Raw genomic sequence first — 22218 nt, 5'->3', positions numbered from 1 at the left:
GGAGCATGAATCATGTAACCATGTTAAAAATGAATATTAATAAATGTTAAAAAAAAAAAAAAAGAAAAGAAATAAAATCCTTACCCTCTCAAAAAAAAAAAAAAAGAGGGCAAAATGAGGAGGTGGAAGTCAAAACAGGAGAGAATGCACAGTAATTGTAATGGTAGAAATTTCTTTTACAAGCCTCTTTAAAGGTCTCATTTCTCAATTGAATATATAATGCACATGCACTGCAATCCTTCAGGTATCATGCCCTTAATTCCAGCTTCATACGGTACAGACTACTCATTTTCAACCATAAGTGTAATCATTTCTTTCCCCATTTCTGTTTTCAGTTTCTTCCCTTCTGACCATTCTCTCTATTAACACTTTAGTTTAGGCCCTCCTTATGTACATTTTCTCGCCCCAAGTTTCTCAATACTGCCATTTAAACACAGATCCAACTATTTCTTTCTTTTTCTTAAACAAAACTATTTTCCCTCACAGGCCAGCTCAGGTTATCTTCATAGTCTTTTCTAAATACTCCTATATACCAAAAAATTATCTTCTATCTATATAAGTATATGTTATCTTTTTCATTTTGTCTTTCATTTAATTGACTGCTGTTGAAAAGGGTAGCTAGAAGATGGCAGCTTAGGAGCCACAAAAGCTGAAACCTCACTGACTCTTCTACACCAAGCTTTGAAAAGAAATTCAAACCCAACAAGATGGAACCACAGGACTTCTGAAAACAACTTGAAAGGTAGGCAGAGAGTCGATTTCCACAGAGAACTGACACCCCTCCCCAATCCATTGAGCTGAGACCTACAATCAGACACAGATTGTAGAATTCCAGGGTGGAGGCTACAAGGCAAACCTCAGATTCACGCAAGGTCCAAGGCTCTGACAGTAGCTGGCAGGGAGGAACTTGGGCACCCTTGGCTACAGTGAAGATTTGACCTCAAAGCATGACAGGTCAGCTCAACCAGTCTAAGTATACCAGCAGATGAGAGTAAAGCTTGAAGATTCCCTCCAGGGCAAACTAGCTCAAATGCCCTGTTCCAGTAAACCAATAGAGGTTTACAGTAAGTGGGAGAGGAGGGAAAAGTGGGGGGTTGGGAGGAGTAAAAAAAAAGGGAGGCAACAATTGAAAGCTTCTACAGGGATAAAGAATAGAACCAACAGGACGACAGGCTCTAAAGAACTTCAAAAAAAGGGTAGTTTATAAGGCAGAGGCAATTACTTGTTCAATAGATACATACATCATACCGTTTTTTGGGTCATCATTAACTTAGCTGCCAAAAAAGCACTTCTATGCACAGAATAAATTCCCTAACTTTATTAACTCTATTATTTACATATTACTCCAGCATTAAATAGAAATTCTTTGTTTAGACTTCAAAGAACACTGAGAGCATTTTGTGAATCTTGATATAGAACAGAATTCTATCATTTAGAATTCAGTCCTCATAAGGGGTTTTTTTGTGGCTACTTTCAACAAATTTACCTTTTTCCCACTAGAACTGCTCTTCTCTATCTTCTCAGTTTTAACTGAGTCACCTTTTTCTTTTCCAGAGGATTTTGACTTATTTTTTTCTTTTTCTTTTTCATTTGAATGAGGAGAATCAGATGGACTTTCACTTCTACAATGTTTTGAAGTGCTAGCTGAAAAAGGCAAAAAAAAAAATGTAATGAAGTTTCCTATTGAAAATATCTAAAAAATAATATAAGGAAGTTCTCAAATGCTCAGGACAAAAATTAAAGGGGGAAAGAGTGTTAAAATAATTATAAAAGATCCTGCTACCCAGTGAATGATTTTTATAATGCCCCTTGAATGAATCAAAAAGAGAGCAAGGGATGAAGTAAAGAATATACTTAAGCTACTTTTTTTTTCCATTCAGAAGAAGACAAAGAAGTCATCAAAGACAGGCTAATTAGTACTTAAAATAGAAAAATGATTTTAAAACTTTTAAGTTGCTGTGCTGTTAAGCATTTAAGACTATTAACTATTATTATTATTATATAAGACTATTCCTAGGCAGCATAACTGAACATCATAGGTGCATTAAAAAAAAAAGTGCATTAAAAAAAGTCTCTTTCTTGGTCAGCGACAGTCATTTTAAAGCTTTGAAAATATTCCTATATACGTGGTTCTTTCTATAGTTTCAAATTGAACAAAATATGTGATTGACCTCTTGAGTCTTACCCTTTTCCTCATACCCCTTTTGTTGTTTAAGATCATATATCCTGATGATTCTACCTCTTCTACTACACCTTATTTTTTTTTTAATTTATTTTTATTACACTCTTAGGAAACACAACCAAAAAACTTTTCATTGAACCAATGCATAAAAAATTATGTATAAAACTACAAACTCTACATTATTTATAATTTGCTTTAAAAATATGTATATTACCTATGTGTGCATTAGCACATCCTCTGCCTTTGAATTCCTTTTGGGTTTCTTTTGTTTGGATACTTTTATCCTCTTGATTTTGTGGCTTTTTAAAAAATGTAATCATTTGTGTATTATTCATCTCTTCATATATTTCTTTTATTTTCTTTGTATTTCTAACATTTAGAATAGCATAATTCAATGTTTTACATTCAAATATCACAATTTATTCAGCCATTCTTCCTATTCATTGCATTTAGTGTGATTTCTAGTTATTTTGTCATAACAAACAAAACTTCCATGAAATTCAGGTTACTTTTAAAAGTCAGTTCTGGGGTAGCTAGCTGGCTTGGTGGAGTGAGAGCCAGGCCTGCAGACAAGAGGTCCTGAGTTCAAAATTGTCTTCAGACACTTCTTAGCTATGTGACCCTGGGCAAGTCATTTAAGCCATCGTTGCCTCACTCTTACCAAATTGACACAGCATTGATTATAAGATGGAAGGTAAAGACTTAAAAAAATTCAGTTCACTGAGCTCAAGAGACCGACCTGAAGAGAGCTGGAGCAGAAAAATATCATCATAAAGAGAAGAAAATAGAAGCCTGAATTCTGAGAAAGACCAAAGTTGCCAGTTAATCAGTTAGGTTAGAGGAGTCAGATGCTGAGTTGAAACCCTGAACTTTGTATCCCAAGCTGATAATCCTACATTTCATTACTTCTTTTGTACTCCTTAATGGAAGCCTGAATCTTTTACCTCTGACCATGAAGAAAGTCTATTTGCTTTTGACATTTATTTAAAATGCAAAATGTTAATAACTTTGCTATTTTTGGTGTACTTACTAGAAATACAGATAGAATTGAAGGGAAAATATCCCCAAAAAGAGAATGAGGTGAGTTTTTGTCAAAAGTTCTCAGATTTTTTGTTGTTGAAGGCATGTCCAATTTTTTGTGACATCATCTGGGGTTTTCCTGCCAGAAATACTGCAGTAGTTTGGCCCATCTTACAGGTGAGGAGATTGAGGCATACAGGAGTAAGTGGCTTGCTCATGTCACACCGCTAATAAGTGTGTGCAGACACTTTAAATCCTGGGTCTTGACTCCAGGCCCAGTGCCCAATACACTACTGTGTAACCTAGGCTAACACAAAGATCGTAAACTCTTGGTTACTACTTCCCAGAGCAGAAAAAGAATGTTTATATTATTAATACTACACAGAGATTGATACATTGTAGAATAATAAAACCAATAGACTTTTCTATTGGCAGCAATGCAATGATCCAGGACAATCCAGAGGAACTTATAAGAAAGCTGTCCACTTCCCAAGAAAGAACTGTGGAAATGGAAATGCATTAAAAAAACATGTGATTCATCATGTAGTGTGATAGGGATATGATTAGGATTTTGATGTTAAAGGATCATTCTACTGCAAGATATGAATAACATGGAAATACGTTTTGAACAAAAGTACATTTTATAACCCAATGGAACTGCTTGTTGATTTGGGAGGGGGAGGAAAAAGCAGGGGGGAGGAGGTGTTTGAGAGAAACCATGAATCATGTAACCATGGGAAATATGCTAAATTTAAAAAGGAAAACATTTTTAATATATTGTTAGTACTGGAAAAGCAATCTGAACAAAAAAATCAGTATTGGGGTGATGGTCAAACCAAAGTGGCCAAACTGCTACAGTATTAAATTTACATACTTGTTCCATTTTCTTCTTTACGTCTTTTAGTAGAATCTTGTGGGAAGTCACGTTCATTGTTTGAATGATCCTAAAGTCAAACAAATTATATATACTTAGTAAAAGTTTAAGTATTAAAAAAAGTGTACAGAGTGAGTTTCATGTCTTATTTTTCCAACTATTAATACTTATATTGATTCCCTTATATACCATTATCATCCTAGTCAGAGTTTACAAATGAAAAATATTGAATGCCCTTAGGTAAAAAGGTGCTTTATGGGATCAGCAATATGGTCTCCTTGTTACCTAAAACAAAACCCAAATCCAGGGGAAGTTATTGTTAAATGAGTTAATTAAACTTCTACTTCTTTTTGGAGAATGTTTACTGACTTGGTAAAGATTACTGCCTGAGTTACTATGGAGAAAGCAGTGTTTTACTGAGGTGGTAGCTTTTAAAAGTCATTCTTTTTAAAGGGTTGTACAAAAAATTCATAGCCACACTTGATGTTGTGGCAAAAAAAAAAAAAATGGAAAATGAGGGGGTCTCCCTCAATTGGGGAATGGAACTAGAGGATTTCTACATGAACTGGAAGAACCTCCATGAACTGATGCAGAGTGAAATAGTAGAACCAAGAGAACATTGTATACAGAAACTAAAATATTGTGGAACGATCAAATGTAATGGCAATGCAATGATCCAGGATACTCCCGAGGGACTTAAGAGAAAGAATGCTAACCACATCGAGAGAAAGAACTGTGGGAGGAGAAGTACAGAAGAAAAACATTTTATCTGGGCATATGATAGTTTTGGTTTTAAAAGACTGCTCTACTACAAAAATGAATAATATGGAAATAGGTATTAAGTGATAACATTTGTATAATCCAGTAGAATTGCTTGTCAGCTCTGGGAAGGGGGAGAGACAAGGGGAGGGAAAAGAAAATGAACATAAACACAAAAATATTTTAAAAAATAAAATGGTGATGATACATCCTATAAAAAAATTCCTTCTTTTAATCTCTTATCAGTTAAGTTCTTCTGCAGTTTACAGGTATTCCAACTGTATTTTAATCTCTGAGCTGGAATCAATAGACTGGTAAATCAGGTTTGGCTCAAGATAGACTAAAAATCCAAATTTCAGATGACTATGACTTCAGGGACTAACATTGGATGAAAATACACTGCAACAAATTAATCATAATTGACATATATGACTAGAAAAGAAATTGGTCACTTATAGAATAAATTAAATCAAGAATAACAATGTTTAATTAATAAACATTAACAATAAATAAATATTGTAATTATGGAATTAATAAAATATTAAAAGACCTAGCAAAATGCCTCCAATATGCTACTCATCATTTAAGAGGTTTGGGGAAAAAGAAAGTAAACAGAAAGGATGAAAAAAAAAAAAAAGATCAGCTATATTGTAAATGAGTGGCAGAGATCAGGAATCAATCCAGCCCTACTTTGTGGGTTATCCCTAAGTATCTTCAGTTTAAGATGCACTGTAGATTTTTTAATTCAAAATGCTAGCTAACTGAAATGTTGCTTATTTAGAAAATATTTATCATATATTTCCAATTTATAGGCTTCAATTATTAGAATATTAAATAGCGGCTTGCAGAGTTTAAGAAACTAGGATGATGAGCATTAATGGTAAGTAAATTTTCATATTCATTTTTAAAAATCACAAACCCTTTTCCGTTCTTTCCTGTCCTTGCCATCTTTCTTTTCTCTCTCTCTGGATCTTTCCCTGGACTTGTCCAAATCTTTCTTGTCCATTTCTTTTTCCTTACTCTTGGGCAGTGTTGGAGTAGTATAGTTAATGCAATGCTGTGATATGAAGGCAACATTGTTAAAGGTTTTAAGTATTTAAAATTAAATACTATTGGTTAAGAGGAAAAATGGGAAGACACTCAAATTTAAATGAAAATTTAAACTGGCCAGGTTTTATTCAAGTTATAAAAAAGAAATTATTCAAAAGGTCCAGTTTGGGAAATAAAGAAATTTTTGTTTGATTAATTAATGGGGAATTTAAGAAACTGTAATTAAGAAAACATTAACAAACTCATGAATTTATTTTATTATTCAATTAAAATAAGAGAAAACCTAACATACTACACTTCAATTACAAATATTATTCAAAAGCTTTACTAAGCACCTATAATATGTTCAATGCTGGGAGTCACAAAGCAAAAATGAAACAGATACTGCTTCACGTAGTTTGCTTTTCTATTAGAAAGAAACATAGATACAAAAATAAGTATATGCTAATCCAAAACTAGTATCTCCTTTTTCAAATTTATCAATTTTTCCTTTATTTGCTTTTATCTCCTTTTTTAATGCTTCCACAATTTCACTATCATCATCATCATCTTTCTTTTCATTAGGACCATTATAAACATACACTGCCACTCTCCTGTTCATCTAGGTCCATGTTCATCCAATTTGGGCAATTTGTTTTGAAATAGTTCTTTACTACCTGACAACAATTCTTTACAAATTATCTTCTCAGGTGTCTATTGTCTTATTGGGTGTCTTAATATCTCTCTCGCTATGTCTAAATCTATGTATCTTTCTCCTAATTCTATCAGTCAATCCATTAATTTCATTTAATTTCAATTTCCCTTTTTTTTTTAAGGCAATGGGAGTCGAGTGACTTGCCCAAGGTCACACAGCTGGGAAGTATCTGAGGCCAGATTTGAACCTAGGACCTCCCATCTCTAGGCCTGGCTCTCAATCCACTGAGCTACCCCAGCTGCCCCCTTTCATCTATTTCTTGCTTCAACTTTTCAAATTTATTCCAAGTTCCTAGTCTATCTGAACACACTCTCATTGCAGTTAGAACTGCCTCCCTAACCTGGCATAATCTTTCATATTCTTGGTCATTGTTCAAGTCCCAGTGAGGGTCATTCCAAAGCCAGTGAATTGTGCCCCAAACCTTGTTAGTACTATTAATAACTTCATCCTTTTCCCTCTTTTTAATAATTCAACTAATAAACATTCAAAATCAATCCCAAGTTGGATCAAACTGTCTAGAAATATTCTGCCGTCATGCCTAATAGTTATTAATTCTTTTCTTGGATTGAAAGTTGGCACTTCTCTTAGAAGGAATATGGTATTATCTTTTTTCTGGCTTTTAGGTTTAGTTGACTTGTTTAAATTAGTAGAAGCAGTGGCTGTCTTTGTAGTGGTGGCTGAAGCAGTGAAAAAGGTAGTATGAAAGTCCGGTTTAGTAAACAGCTATGATTTCATTTTGTTTGGAGATAGTTTCGGTCAACTTGGAAATAAAATCCTCTAGATATATGTCTAGTCTCAATTTGGATATTATTAAGGTGATTTCTTTTCTTAGCTAAAATTTGACCAACTATTAGGTACAGTTGGTACCCCTTCAATCAAAATAAAAAATCCTAAGAATTTTGGTAAATTTAAGATACCCAGAACTGTGAGTTGTACCTCACCAAAGGTTCTCGGTAAGGGGAGCTGTTTAAGGTATAAAACCTCTTTCTGCACAAGCTGCACTATGGTACTATGTTTTCCCTATACTTTTTTCTATTACTGATCAGAATCAGAGAAATCCTATGGCTTGCCAAGCTGTTATAGGTTAAAAATATTCATGGGAGTTTAATGAGAGCAGTTTGGTGCACCACAAACATTTATTTATTCAGAGGAGAGTTGAGATAGGAAATAGAAGGTAGGAAACAGAAGATTATTGCTCTTATATCATGTAGCTATGTCTAAATCAAACCCTATCCTAAAATCTCTAAAAAATCCTAAGTCTAAGGATCTTCTTGCCTGGAAGGCCTAACTAAACCTAATCTAACTAAAATTAAATTCACTATCTTGTCTAACTAATAAAATAAGTATCTTCTCCAACCTTCTTAACCAGTGTCTGAATCCAAACTGTAAACGGTGAAACTGTCAATTACAATGTCACAGACCCCCCCCCCCTTGAACTCTAACTCTCTCAGAAGTCAGAGTAATGGAGTTTTTCTTTTAACTGATTTTTCTCTTTTAGTAGGCCTCTTAAAAAGATAGTAGTTAAATCTATCTGTTACTGCCTCTAAAAGCAACAGAATGAGATAAAGTAACTCCCTCTATCATAGAAATTCTGCTCGTAATGAGACAGAGTGAAATTAAGAAAACTCCTTATAACAGGAAATAAAGTGATATTTTGCTGAAGATGGCACTAGGAACCAAGGAATAGAGGGAGATTAGTAAGAATTGCTTCTTGTAGTTTTTTTTTTAAGCACTTAAAGACACCTGGTGGGAAAATTGGAAAGAATTTGGAAGAAATCAGCACAAATTTAGGATTAGGGTTTCCTAAAATAAGCTCCAACATTGATAAGGAGTATGAAAAAATATTTTTAAAATTCAAGAAGAGGGTAATTAATTTTTGCATGAGGAAAAGGCTTAAAAAATTTTTTTAAGCTAATGTGTCTTTTTACATCATAAGAGGTGATATTAAAGTGCCCTATGTAATGATGGAGTTTTTGTTAGTGATACTAATCTCAGTCTTGTCGATCTCTTCCCAGAGGTTCACCACTAGAGACCCGTCAATTGTTTTAAAAGAACTTCCAGGATTTCTGAGAAAATATTACAAAATTTACTTGTGGTGCAGTTTTTCAATTCTTTAATTTATTACAGGTGGATCTTGAAATAGAATAACATAGTGGAGAGAAATTAGGCATTAGATTCATAATGACAACTTCTCAGGCAACACCCTACGATATGGTCAAGCAAAACAATGACTACATTGGTTATATATAAAAAAAATCCTCCACTTGGACAGTAAGCATAACTCTTCTTTATTTGGAATTGCAGCTGGACTCTTCACTGATCAGAATTCCTTAATCTTCCGAAGTTACTGTCTTTACAATATTACTGTTATTGTAAAAAGTTGTTCTTGTGTTTGTTTACACATTTTGTATTATAAGAGACTGTTGTAAAGAAACTTAAGAGTTCTGTGAACTGATACAGTTAAGTAAGCTAAGCTAGAAGAACATTTAATATAGAAACTGTAAAGTAAAACAGCCTGAAAGACTTAAGAAATTCTAATGATAAAAACATGCTAACCAGTTGCTATTAGAAAAATGAAAGGCTCAAAAAAGCAGGAATAAAACAAAAAAAAATTGGGGGATATGCACAATGTGGAAATGTGTTACTGAATATATAACAGGGGTTTTGTTCTTATTTCTTTCTCAATGAGGAAAAGGAAATAAGAGTAGAAGAGAGGGCAGATTTTTGTTTTCTGGAAAAAATGAAGTTCTTCAAAAATCATAAAAATAACCAATTCACTTATTGCAATATTCGTGTTAAAACATTAAGGATTTTTTAAAAATTTCTTTAATCTAGCCAAAAGCATTCATCCCCAAAACATGAGAAAGTAATAATTAAGAAAAATTGTAAAAATTTTTCCTTAGACAAAGTATTATATTTGTAAAGTACTGGCATCATCTACACTTTCAATGTCTGTGATCAATATTTCTACTTGATAAATACTGTAGGAAAGCTAACTTTTAAAGGAATAAATAATCCCAAAACAGCAGCCTATAAATTAATGCTAACATAGCAATATGATAGTGTGCTTAGAAAACCACTGAGAATTAACAAAAGAACAATACATTCAGGAACCAGGTTCAAGAAATTAAAAGAATACAAAACCCAGAATTCACACATATAACAAAAAGCAGAGAGAAAGAGAAATATCTATAATAACAAAACATATCTAACAGGTAGAAGTTGAGACTTAGCACAAACTACTTAAAACAAAACAAAACAAAAAACCATTTTCAACTGGAATAAAATATGTCTGTGAATCAATCATCAATGACAGAATCAGCAATTCGATTTACTGAGTACCAAAATGTCCTGATCCGGGAAGAGACAGTCAACCAATACCAAAAACTCCACCACTACATCCCTTCAAATATCCCAAAAAAACAAGAAAGGCAACTAATCCTGTTATCCAGTAGTACTATCCACTCTAGATGTGACTTGTCTATTCCTTCATGAGATACAACTAACTGCCCTAGACTAAAAGTTATGTTTACTGAAAACCCCCAAAATAAAGTTCTTACCAACAAAACTATTAGCATAATTGAATGGAAGTATATCACAAGTAGGCATATTTTACCAATAAAATATTTTACCAATATCCATTATCATCTACTTTGTTGTTGTAGCCTAAGGATTACTGGGACTTTGACTTGATTGCAACTGAAATCTGTGTTTTCTCTCCCATTTTTGTGTGACCTTTTTTTCTAACAAGAAAAAAAGAACTACAATAAATAGTGGAGAGAGAAATAAAAAAATAACTCCAGTCCTTGGTTTCAATTTGCACTCTGCTATCAAAAAGAGAGTTCACACAGAAGTTTTCAGCTATGGAAAATATCACTGGTCCTTACAGTACAGTGATAAAGCAGATTTCAACATATTTGCTAACAAAATGTCATTTCCATTGATAAAATGCTATCGATTTCTTCTGTTGAGCACATGGCAAAGAATTTTGACTGCCAGAACTTTCCTTTCCGAGTCTTTAAGGAGTTATGGCAAGAGGCTACAAGACTCCTTCCCAGAACAATGTCTGAGATTCAGAATCCTATGGTATGCTCCATCAAGATGTATGTATTCTATTTGTATTGCCAGACCTTTTGCATGGGAAAGTGTTTTTTTCTTGTTCACCTAACCCACTTAAAGCATGAGGAAAAAATAATTTAATAATTTAATTTATAAATTCTTTTATTTAAAATATACAAACCTTTGCTGAGGACTCCTTGATTTCACACAGATTATCCTATCAAAAAGGAAAAGAAAAAAAGTTGCATAAATTAGCAGTTACAAAAAAACTAAAAAACTAAGAAATGTAAATAGTAATTTTAAAATAAAACAACTACTACTTCTAGAATGGATTTGCAGGTATTTACTATACATAGTTAAAATTTTTGAAATAAGTTTGAATGTTGAATTTTGTGTCTATGTAGATAGATAACAGTGAGTGAAGAACATTACTATGAAAACAACAGAGATCTGTGAAATTATACCAAATCTGAAATATTTAAATTTACAATATTTAACATTCAAATTGATTCATAATACTGTTAGCCTAAGTAGTCTACTTGTACCTGTCCTACCTTCACAAAAGAAAAACTTTACTAATTCTATAACTTTCACTAGAAGCTTAAAATAGAAAATTTGATTATAAATAATGCATTGATTTTATTTGTAATGGGTAAATAGAAATATATGATACTAAACAGTGTTATATATCCACAGAATTATATACTACACATACCTACATAGTACATGTTTTATATATATATACACTAGATAATATTATATATAGAAAAAGTTAAATTTTTTTAGTGAATCACTTTAATGTGATTTAGAAAGTAATATTTAGCATTACTTTCCTTTAATTTTCATTGACAGTCAATTCATTTACATTTCTTTGTATTATATATTTTGCTTCTTTTTAAAATCACTTCAACTTCCCTTTTATTGACTGGATCATACTTTTAGAGCAGAAAGTTAAAGTTAAGTACTTGAAGGAAGGAAATGATAGATTAAAATAACATTTATACTACATATACTTTAAAAAGTATTTGCTTTTTCCCCATTTAAAATTAAGCTCTTCAGGAACTTAATAATGTTTCAATATTTATACTTGTATCCTCAGTTCTGAAAAAATATATGATTAATTGATATCATTTTAAAAGCTCATATATTATAAAATTAAAGATTTCTTATGTGGCATTTATGTGGTGTCCCAAGGTTTTCCAAGTGCTTTATACCCATTATCTCATTTAATCTTCAAAAAGGTATGTACTACTTTTTCTGCATTTTAGGTGACTGAGAGACATTAGAGATTAATTTTTCTAAGGACAAGAGCTGTTGTGACTCAGGCCTTCCTCACTCCAAATTTGGTATTCCATATTACTATGCCACTAAGTTACCCCTCTATCAATTTAGATGACAATATTAAAATTTTTAACTGGGGAGAGAACATTTTAAATTGCTGGTTTGAGCATTTAAAAATTCAACATGACATTTCATACATATTTATAATCACGGTGGATACCTTATCCATTTTCCCATTATTTTAACATATTTTAAGAAACTTGTGAAGAAGAAAGATGGAATAAGGAAAAGAAGAGAATGAAAGAGGAAAGGGAGGGGAAAAGAGAGAAGAAGAGGGAGGGAAGGGAAAAACAGGAAGTGAATGGAAAAGAGGAAAATGAGGGAAAGGTAGGGAAGTAGAGCGCAAGAAAAAAACAGGAGGGTGAAAGAAGAAAGGAAGGATGCAAGAAAAGAAAGAAGCGAAATAGTAAAACTGAAATCAGATGATGAATGGTACAGATATCATCAATTACAACTAATAATCAAAATGGAAGCATGCATATAGGGGCTTAATAAATATAGAAATATAGCATAGCATAAACCTCCTTGAACATATGAATTCTAACACAGAAAACAGGTGCAAGTTCAGGACCTACATGTGCTATAGTAGTTTATGCGGTAACCTAAAAAAGATATTCCTGACATTACATAGAAAAAGTGATTTGAGTTTGGTCTTTCTAATTTCAAAATTAGCATTCCATCAACTACTGTTGACTATTTTGTAATTAATGTAAATCAATCCATTATCCATCACTGATCTGTCTGATGCTTAAATCTATCTAAAAATTGTTTAAATGGATGTATCAACAATGAATTTATATTTGTATCCAACTATTTACTTATCCACCCACCCTATCTATGTGTAAGTCATTAGCTCACTGTGTTTCTTAAAATTTATGCTGAAAAAACAGGAATATTTCTCTTAGTTATAACAACAATCACAGGATTATTTAGATAGTCAAAAGAAGAAGAGAGGTCAGGGCAGACTATTCTCTTATGTAATTAAAACTAAAAACTAGATGCAACTTGCAAAAACCAATTATATTTACCTAAAATTTAAATTCACACACATGGATTCAGAGAGTGAAAAGCTATGCCCTTAATATAATAATTATGAAAATTACTTACACGATGAACCTATAGCTATTCAGTAAATAGTTAGTATAAAACCCAAAAGAAACTGAGATGCTGGCATTTCAAACAAGTAACCACAATATGGATTTGCCCTTTTCATATTTAACTAACCTTAACTGTCGAGAAATGCAATTGAGATAAGTGGGCATCAAGTTTTCGGCGTTTCTGTTCTATTAAGAGGGAAAACAATATAACTATGATGAACATCTTGTTTTCATTAGCTTCTTAATAAAAGAATCTAGGGATGTTCAAAAAGAAAGAAACATTTTTTCCCATTAAAAAACAAAATTTAACAAATCTTTTAAAAGTCACTTACCCTTTTCAGATTCTGATGTTTCCAGTCGGAGACCTGGTGACTTTAAGAACCCAATAACTGCTATTTTTTCTCCTTTTACACTTTCCTTTCCTTTGTTTTCCTTAGGAATATCTCTTTCTCGGGATGATTCTCTTTCTTTTTCTACAGTCAATTTTGAATCTATGTTGGCCCCACCCATTTTACATTTTTCATCTTTAAAAGCCTTTTCTTCCTTTTTAACTTTTTCTTTGTCACTCCTAGGTATTTTTTCTTTTGTCTCCCTTGTTTTTTCATCTTTGTTTGTCCGATCATCCTTTGGCTTTTCTTTACTCTCTTTACCAAGTAATTTAGCCTCAGCAAAAGTAGATGGAATCTTTTCTTTTTTCTCTTTACCAGTTTTCTCTTTCTCTTTCTCATTTTCTTTGATAATTTTGCTGCTTAATAATAAAAAAAGATACAAACTCTGATTTTTAGAGATATGATTATCTTATCTTAGAATATAAAACCTGTCTCATATAAAGTAATAAATCATTCAACTAATACTTGCTAAACACCACTTACATGTAGCACTACATCTGTCACATAATAAATGTCTGTACAATATACCAAAACTGATAGACATTAGAGACACAATGATTCATATGTAAGGATCCTATGTGCAATAAGCCTACATTGGGGAAGATAAAACAAGAGAACATAAAAGGTTTAAGTGGAATAAATTAAGAAAGAAAATTGAATTGGGAGCATGGCCAACTAAAATCCTTTGAACATATTTCTAGTTACTTTTTGATCATGAGGCTAGGAGTTACAACTCATGAACACAGAGAACTCTTCCATAGAGTATGAAGAAAGGACATGTCTAAGATTACAGTCAATTTACAAGAAAGCTGGGACGTTAGTCTCCAATTTAATTTTTAATCTTTGTTCAGTAGCCCCTTGTTTGATGTAAATTTATTGCATTTGTTAGTAAAGGAGATGTTTGATATTTCTATTGTTCTACTGGTTTTTTATGCATACTAACCTGGTCAGTTTAAGAAATAGTTATACTTTTTTTCCCAATCAGTAATGACAAACAGCTATTATATTTAACTTTCCTAAAATTTTCTTCAGAAGTCCTGAAACAAATTAATTTATCTACTTATTCATTCTTTGTTTATATGCTTAGTAGATTTCTAGTTCTGAAAGGGAATACAGTAAGGTCTCTTTTATTCTCTATTTCTCCTCATAAGTAACATTTTTTTTGTTTGCCAAATGACGTATTTGTAAAGCACTCGGCCTAATGCCTGGCACATAGAAGGCTCTTAATAAATATATGTTTTCTTCTTCTTTTCTCTAAGTAGTTAGATACTAAGCCATTTAATACATATTTATGTCCTGGAAAATATAAGTATTGAAAACAAACTCTGATACCATTCAGCAATATGTACCTTCCTTTTTGTTTCTTTGATTTTTGCTGTTGCTTTATCTGAAATCATGACAATTATTCTTGTCTTCTACAGGTCCTTATTTTAATTTTGAGTGAATTTTTATTGTTTTAAATGCTTTTCTTTTAAAAAATTTATCACTAGATTCTTCTGTCTCATCCATTCTACAGTATTCTGTTTCTCCAATTTTATACTTTTATAACTTCCAATGCCCCAAACCCCCTACTCTTCTCTTTACAAAGATGTTAAAGTGAGAAGTGTGCACATCACCACTGGCCTCAACTACATTTATTTGCCTCTCACCCTCTCTCCTTTTCAGTCCCCAAATTCAACTCTTTCTTTTCTTTTAGTCCTCCTTATTTTAAAACATTTTAAGAAGCCCTTTTTGGCACATTGTAATAATATGTTCATTTAGCTATGTTAATGAGCTAAGAATTGGGTTCAAATTGGATTCAAATGCTCAGAATTAAGATCAAACCAACTGGATAATAATGAATAGTCACTAAGATTTGGAAAAGGCCTATGGGATCAAAGGTGCTTTCAATGTGGATGATATGTTTGGAAGGAGAGAATGTGAAGAGGCTCCTGAGTGATAATTGCAAAAGAAGGATCTAGAAGGCAGCAACCTTCTTGACTTTCCCATCAGTCAGTCAAAAGACATTTATTTAGCACTGACTTTGAGCTAGATACCATATTAAGTCCCGGAAATATAAAGAAAGGCAAAACACAGTCCACGACTTTAAAATGCTCACAACAAGCAAATAAATATATATGACAAACATGTAAATACACAACTAACAGAGGAAAGGCATTGGTGATGACTTCTTAAATAAAATGGGGTTTTAGCTGGGGCTTAAAAGCAGCCAGGGAAGCCAGGAAATAAGCAATATAATGTATAATGTAGACATAATGGACAACTAGACAGAAAGTGCAGAGTGTCATGTATAAGGAACAAGCATCAGATTAGCATTGCTGGATTACAGAACACATGGGAAGAATTAGGTCTTTCTTGGTATAAAAAGACTGAAAGAACAGATAGAAATTTGAATGCAAAACATAAGATCTTATATTTGATCCTGGAAGTAATAAGGAGCCAGTGAAGTACTGACTAAAAAAGCAGTATACTGCACTTTAGCAAGATTACTCTGTTAAAGTAGAAGAGGGAGAAAATTGTGTCAGAGACCAATAAGCAGATGGTGGCAACAGTCAGCCATAGTACCAGCTAATCACTATAACATAAAATGCCTTCTATCACTACTAAATGCTCTCAGATCTAGATATAGAAATATTAAATATTTAAAATGTCAATACTAAGAAGTTGAGTAATTAAAACACAAGCGAGTTACAATTCTTACCTGCTGTTAAAAGTCATTTTTGATGCTGTTTTACTAAAAACTTTCAGAGAACCTTGAAACTTTTCCTTTAGTTTTTCTGAAATTAAAAACAATACAATACTAAGTTTTATTTTGAAATCGCTAAATTTAAAAAAAAGTTAAACAAATAGATAAGATAATTTGTTGTTTAGTCATTTCATCTTCATATGGGATTTTCTTGGCAAAGGTTCTGGAATGGCTTGACATTTCCTTCTCCAACGCATTTTACAAAAGAGTAAACTAAGGCAAAGAGAGGGAATTAATTTGTCTGTGGTCACATAGTTAGTCTGAAGACAGATTTTATTTCAAGATGATGAATCACCCTGACTCCAGCCCCATAAAAGACCACAGTATTCTTAAATACATGCCAAATTACTTAACATTATCTTACGAAAACATTCCGATTTTCTGACCCCCAAAAAGGTATTTTAATATATTGGAAGAATTACCTCCCTTACATTAACCAAGCAAAGAGAAGTGCATTTTGTCTTCTCTCTTAACAACTTAAGAGTTAACCTTCACATTAGCATAATGGGATATGTTTGATATGGCTTGTAATATCAATATGGCATTTTTTTGCTCATTTGTAATCCTAAAATTTGAAGTTAATTTTTTTTGCCACTCAAAAGTCTCTAAAACTTCAGTAAACAGATGATGATTTAAGAGATAAAAGATTAAAAACAAATAATAAAGATTGAGAGAGGAAAGTAGAAACTGTTCACTGCTCTCCTGTTCCATGGATGTGAGAAGGTATTTACATTTGGTGATGTGAGATTCTAGTAGTCTGTTAACATTTCAAAATATTTTAAAATAGCAATTATGTCATTTATATGTCCTCTCTTTTTTTTTGTTTTCTCAGAAATAGTATTTCCTTTATGTTTTCCAAATTTCTATCTCTATCTCTATTTCTATCTTTCTAACTCTCCTAGGTCCTAGCATAGATAGCTATATGTAGAAGATATTCAATAAATGCTTCTTGTATTGCAAAGTATTCTACAATTCCAACAAAATTAAAAATAAATTATTATTGACACGATTACATAAATAATGCAAGACAATTTGCTATCAGATTTTCAATTCGACTTATTTACAGTTATCAATATATAAAATGTCAACAATATTGGGATTTCTTTAAATACATTAAATTAGATAAACTAAAAATGGCATACCAGTGTCCACAGTACTTCTTTCTTCCATCTTAGCTGCAGTTATTGATAGTGATGCAAGTCCAACACCACCAGCACCATTTTGTATGGGTGCAGCAACTACATTTCTTGATGGAGGGTCTTTGTGATGAAATTCATTTTCTGGTACCATGAATAGTTTTTTATTTTTCAACTGCCCAGAATAGCTAAAAAGTGTTAAAAGTATTAAATGCATAAATGTAAATCAATGAATAATAATAGATGTTACTTACTCTACAAAAGTAAATTAAGAAAGCTATGTTTACCTCAAACTTGATCCTGTAAGCAAATGACTAAAAGTATGAAAGCTGTTTCTTAAAAAACGTTTACAATACACAGTGCAGTTCTGAATTTATGACAAGGTAATATTTGTGACTAAAGTTCTAATAATGATATTCTTATATATCACTTTGAGGCTACCCAATCAACCAATACAAAGAGGGTACACTATTCAATCTCTTCATATTTTAAGGGATCTTCAGATAATAGTATAAGTTTTGCAACTTAGATACATTATCTAAAATTTACAACAAACTCATATTAGCTATATTTCAAATTTAATTATACTAGTAAATCACTTTAAAATAAATTACCCCATGGCCAATGCATAAAGATCAGGCCTCTTATCTTTTTCTTCTTGACAGATCTTATGAACTCTTCTTTCCAAAGCTTGACCCAGATTCAAGACTTTTGGGTACCAAGGAAGTAGTTTTGTGAGTACAATCAAAATATTTCTGATATGAGTATATTCACCTGTTTCAAGGCAATGTACTGAAGCCTAAAATACAGATTTTAAATAATTACTTAAGTAAAATGTTATAAAAAAAACAAAGATTATCAATGAAAACTTTGGTTTTCTCTTTACCTTTGTTAGTTTATAGTGCCATTTGTGTACAACATGTCGGAAATTCTCATAGTCTAACTGATCAGCTTTGTTTCCACCATCAAATCCAGTTGCCCTTAAAATGGTAAGGAAGCCTGGATAATTACCACATTCCTAAGGAAAAATTAAGTTTTAAAGTGAGACACTCATTTCATTCTAGGGAACTTCTCCAATCACTTAGAGAAAGGTAATTGTGAAGACAGAAATAGAAATTATGCACTAACTCTATTTACCTTTAATTAGCTTTAGTGATTGACATATTAAGTTTCTATGTTTTCTTTACCTAAATTGATAAACTAACAAAAAGTATTAGATTTTCTGAATAGAGCAGTGGATCAAATTTCAAATCTGACTTCAAGATACTTAATACTGAAATAACACTGGGCAAATCAAGAGTTCTCCATTTGTCAAGTATCATCTCTTGAAAAATAGGAGTTCTTTTAATTTTTGTAACTAGTTTCATTTTTTTATTTTAATTGACATAGTTGGACAAAATTTCTAATAATTCTTTTCTTCTTAACTCATTTTTTTTTACTTTTTAAAAAATATCCTTACCTTTAGAATTTACTGTGTATTAGTTCCAAGGAAGAAGAGTAGTAAAAACAGGGAAATGGGAGTTAAATGATTTGCCCAGGGTCCCATTGTTAGGAAGTATCTGAGGCCAAACTTGAATCCATGACTTCCTGTCTATAAGCCTGTCTTATAAGCCACCTGGCTATAATCCTAATAATTTGGTTCCCTTTTAAAAAAATGATTAGCAAAAGTGATATCTACGTTATTAATATTTTTTGCACATTAAAAAAATCCCCTCTATTAATGAGTTTAAAAAATTAATCTTTTCATTAATTTTCAAAATGTCTATTTTTAATTAGAAATTAATATTTGAGTTTTTTAATTTTTCAGCTTTCTGGTGTTTTTTTAAGTTAAAATCCAATTCACTAATTGTCCCCGAACGATTTATAATGCTTCCCACAAATTTGGCTGTTACCTATTACCATTATCTTTAATGAAATTATTCTAATATTACTCTGATTTATTCTCTGATCTAGCATTCTTTATGATTAAGTTTGCATAATTTCCAAATGATCTCATTTTTTCCTATCCCTTTGTTAAATGTGATTATATATTATGGCCCAATAAAGGATATGTTTAATATTTCTGATTTTCTGTATTTCTTTTCACAACCTAAATACCATGTTCAATTTTCTGAAACTTTTTACAAGACAAATACAGAAAGGAAAGACCAAGATGGGAAATTTCAGACAAAAAAGGCTATGTCATCGCAGATGGTACATAAGTAGGAAAATTATTAATTTTTAAAATAATATTTAAAAATATTAATTTAAATTTTTAAAAGTTTAAACACTATTTTCCTACCTTTTCATATATTGTTCTATCACTATGCCACTTAGTCACAGTCTCTAGCATGTAGCACAAGAATCTGCCATATCTACTTGCTTCATTTTCAGTACAACTTGCCACTGTGTAAATTATATCAGAGAAAACCTAGAAGAGAGGAGTTTAAAATATACAATGATTTTTTTCATGAAAATTGATTTAACATATGCAGATCTCAATTTTAAGTTTTTCACAAATTTGTGACTATTGTTAAATGTTGTTTAAAGTGGTAATTTTAATTTTTCCCCTTTGCATTCTTAGATTTATTATTATTTTTTAGGTATTTTAGGAGAAAATTGTATATCCACTAAAACTCACAAACATAAGCTGAAATTCAGGGCAAAATTTTTTGGGGGAAATCTTGTTTCTGTAATTAATTTCAACCAACTTTTTGATAAATCTAAACATGAAAATGACTAAAAAAAAATTCTTGATTTGATAGGAACTTTAAAGCTATCTGGAATAATTCTAGCTCTTCCCCCAAAAAAATTTTGATTGTATACCAAATAAACTCAAAATAGAAATATTTTCCAATTCAAATCACACCACAAAAATCAGAAGGCTTTCTTTCCTTCATAAATGTATACATATCAGACCAACAAAGGGCTAAAGTTATTAACAGTTGCCACTGCTACTAGTACCCTTTTCTTTTGAAACTACTTTCAATAATTTCTAATAAAAGACTACTTTATAAAAAATTTCTAAAAAGATTTGCTCATGACAGACAGAAATGATATAAGGACACTTTCAAGATCTCTCTGAAGAACTTTGGTACTGATTTTGAAATATGGCTGACAGTGCTACCAAACCATTTTTCATGGCATGCCCATGTCAGAGAAGTTGATGTGTTCTCTGAGTAAGGCAAAAGGGTAGTAGTTTCAAAAAACAGTGAGTTGTACAAATTTAGAGACATTCCCAAAGTTCATATGATGTTTGTGTCCAAACTGCCCAAAGCTCTGTGGTCGAGCTTTATAGATACAGTTGAAAGACAAAGAGCAATTCCTTGGTAATGCTTATCCAATGTTAAGCGAGTATTCTGGGGGTCCTAGATTCTGGTCTGGGAAAGAGAGAGGGTTGATGGGGCTTTGAGACAACAATATTTTTTGTTTGTCTGTTTTTTAATTTTTATTTTGAATGTTTTCCCATAGTTACATGTTTCATGTTCTTTCCCTCTCCCCCAGACTCCCCTATCTCCCCCTTAGCTGACACACAATTCCACATTATTATTTTTTCTTTTTTTTTTTTTTTTTTAAACCCTTACCTTCCGTCTTGGAGTCAATACTGTGTATTGGCTCCAAAGCAGAAGACTGGTAAGGGTAAGCAATGGGGTCAAGTGACTTGCCCAGGATCACACAGCTAGGAAGTGTCTGATGTCAGATTTGAACCTAGGGACCTGCCATCTCTAGGCCTGGCTCTCAAATCCACTGAGCTACCCAGCTGCCCCACAATTCCATATTATTGATAGTTGGACTACAGTTATCATTTAGCGTCTATATCCCCAATAACATCCCTATCAGTCCATGTTTTGAGACAGCAATATTAAAGAAGAAACACCCTAAAAATCCAAAAATCCCTACTGCCCTAAAATAAAGATAACTTGGCTTTTGAAGTTTGTAAATATAGAGACAAAACCCAAATTTTTTCAAGTTTTATTGACTTTTTACACCATATTTACATATTACCCTCACTCTATGAAAGATGTGTAGTTCAGTTTCCCTCTTCATCATTTTATTAAAAGTATTCTGGTAATTGGTCAAAAGATTTAGACAATTTTGGATGAAAAAATATATATACATGAAAAATGCTCTAAATCATTAACTGATCAGAGAAATGCAAATCAAAACAATTCTGACATATTTCATATATATTACATTGGTTAAAATGATAGAAGGGCAAAACAACAAAGGTTATAGGGGAGTAGAAAAATGTGGCCATTGTTTTACTGTTGATAGAAAACTGAAGCAATTCAACCCATTTTGGAAAGCCATCTGGAATTGTGCTCAGTTATAAAACAATATATTCCTCTTAACCAAGCAATACCACTATTAGATTTATTTCCTAAGGTGCTCAAGGAAGATGTAAAAGAAAATATATGTTCTAAAACATTTACAGCAGCAACCTGAGGTGGCAAAGAACTGGAAATTGAAAGGATGCTCATCAGCTAGGGAATGGCTAAACAAGTTGTGAGATCTGACTGTGATGGAATGAGCAGGTTAACTTTGGAAAGACATACATGAGGTTATGAAGAATGAAATGAGCAGAACCAAAACATCATATACAAGAGAAATATTGTTTGAAAGATGATTTGTATATGTCCAGAAATGACCAACAGAAATAACTGAGGCATAGTTTCTCATATTTATACATATCTTTTTGCCAAATGATGCTTTCTCTAATTAGAGGAGGGAAGAGGAGGGAAGTGGAAGTCTTCATTTTTATAATACTGATTTTAACCGTTCTTGCCACCTCAGTATTTACTTCCTCTATTCATGTTATCTCTCTTCTCATTCCTCATAGCCCAATAATATTATATTACATAAACATATACATATAACACAACTTGTACAGC

The 22218-nt window shown here is 32.0% G+C and overlaps 1 protein-coding gene across 1 annotated transcript in view; it reads right to left on the bottom strand.

Annotated features, from left to right (window-relative positions):
- Positions 1-1432: 1432 nt before the first annotated feature.
- The window catches only part of LOC123253802 (THO complex subunit 2-like), a 77338-nt gene continuing 56552 nt past the window's right edge, over positions 1433-22218 (bottom strand). Inside the window, 11 exon segments of the mRNA XM_044682938.1 lie at positions 1433-1644; positions 4077-4146; positions 5755-5892; positions 10820-10855; positions 13204-13262; positions 13409-13824; positions 16167-16242; positions 17354-17535; positions 17962-18146; positions 18234-18365; positions 19629-19757. Coding sequence (XP_044538873.1) covers positions 1433-1644; positions 4077-4146; positions 5755-5892; positions 10820-10855; positions 13204-13262; positions 13409-13824; positions 16167-16242; positions 17354-17535; positions 17962-18146; positions 18234-18365; positions 19629-19757 — 1635 coding nt within the window.

Source organism: Gracilinanus agilis, chromosome X (genome assembly GCF_016433145.1).
Source record: "Gracilinanus agilis isolate LMUSP501 chromosome X, AgileGrace, whole genome shotgun sequence".
NCBI classification, from domain to species: Eukaryota; Metazoa; Chordata; class Mammalia; order Didelphimorphia; family Didelphidae; genus Gracilinanus; species Gracilinanus agilis.
The sequence above is the reverse complement of the archived record's forward strand: the minus strand, read 5'-3'. Positions and strand labels throughout refer to the sequence as shown.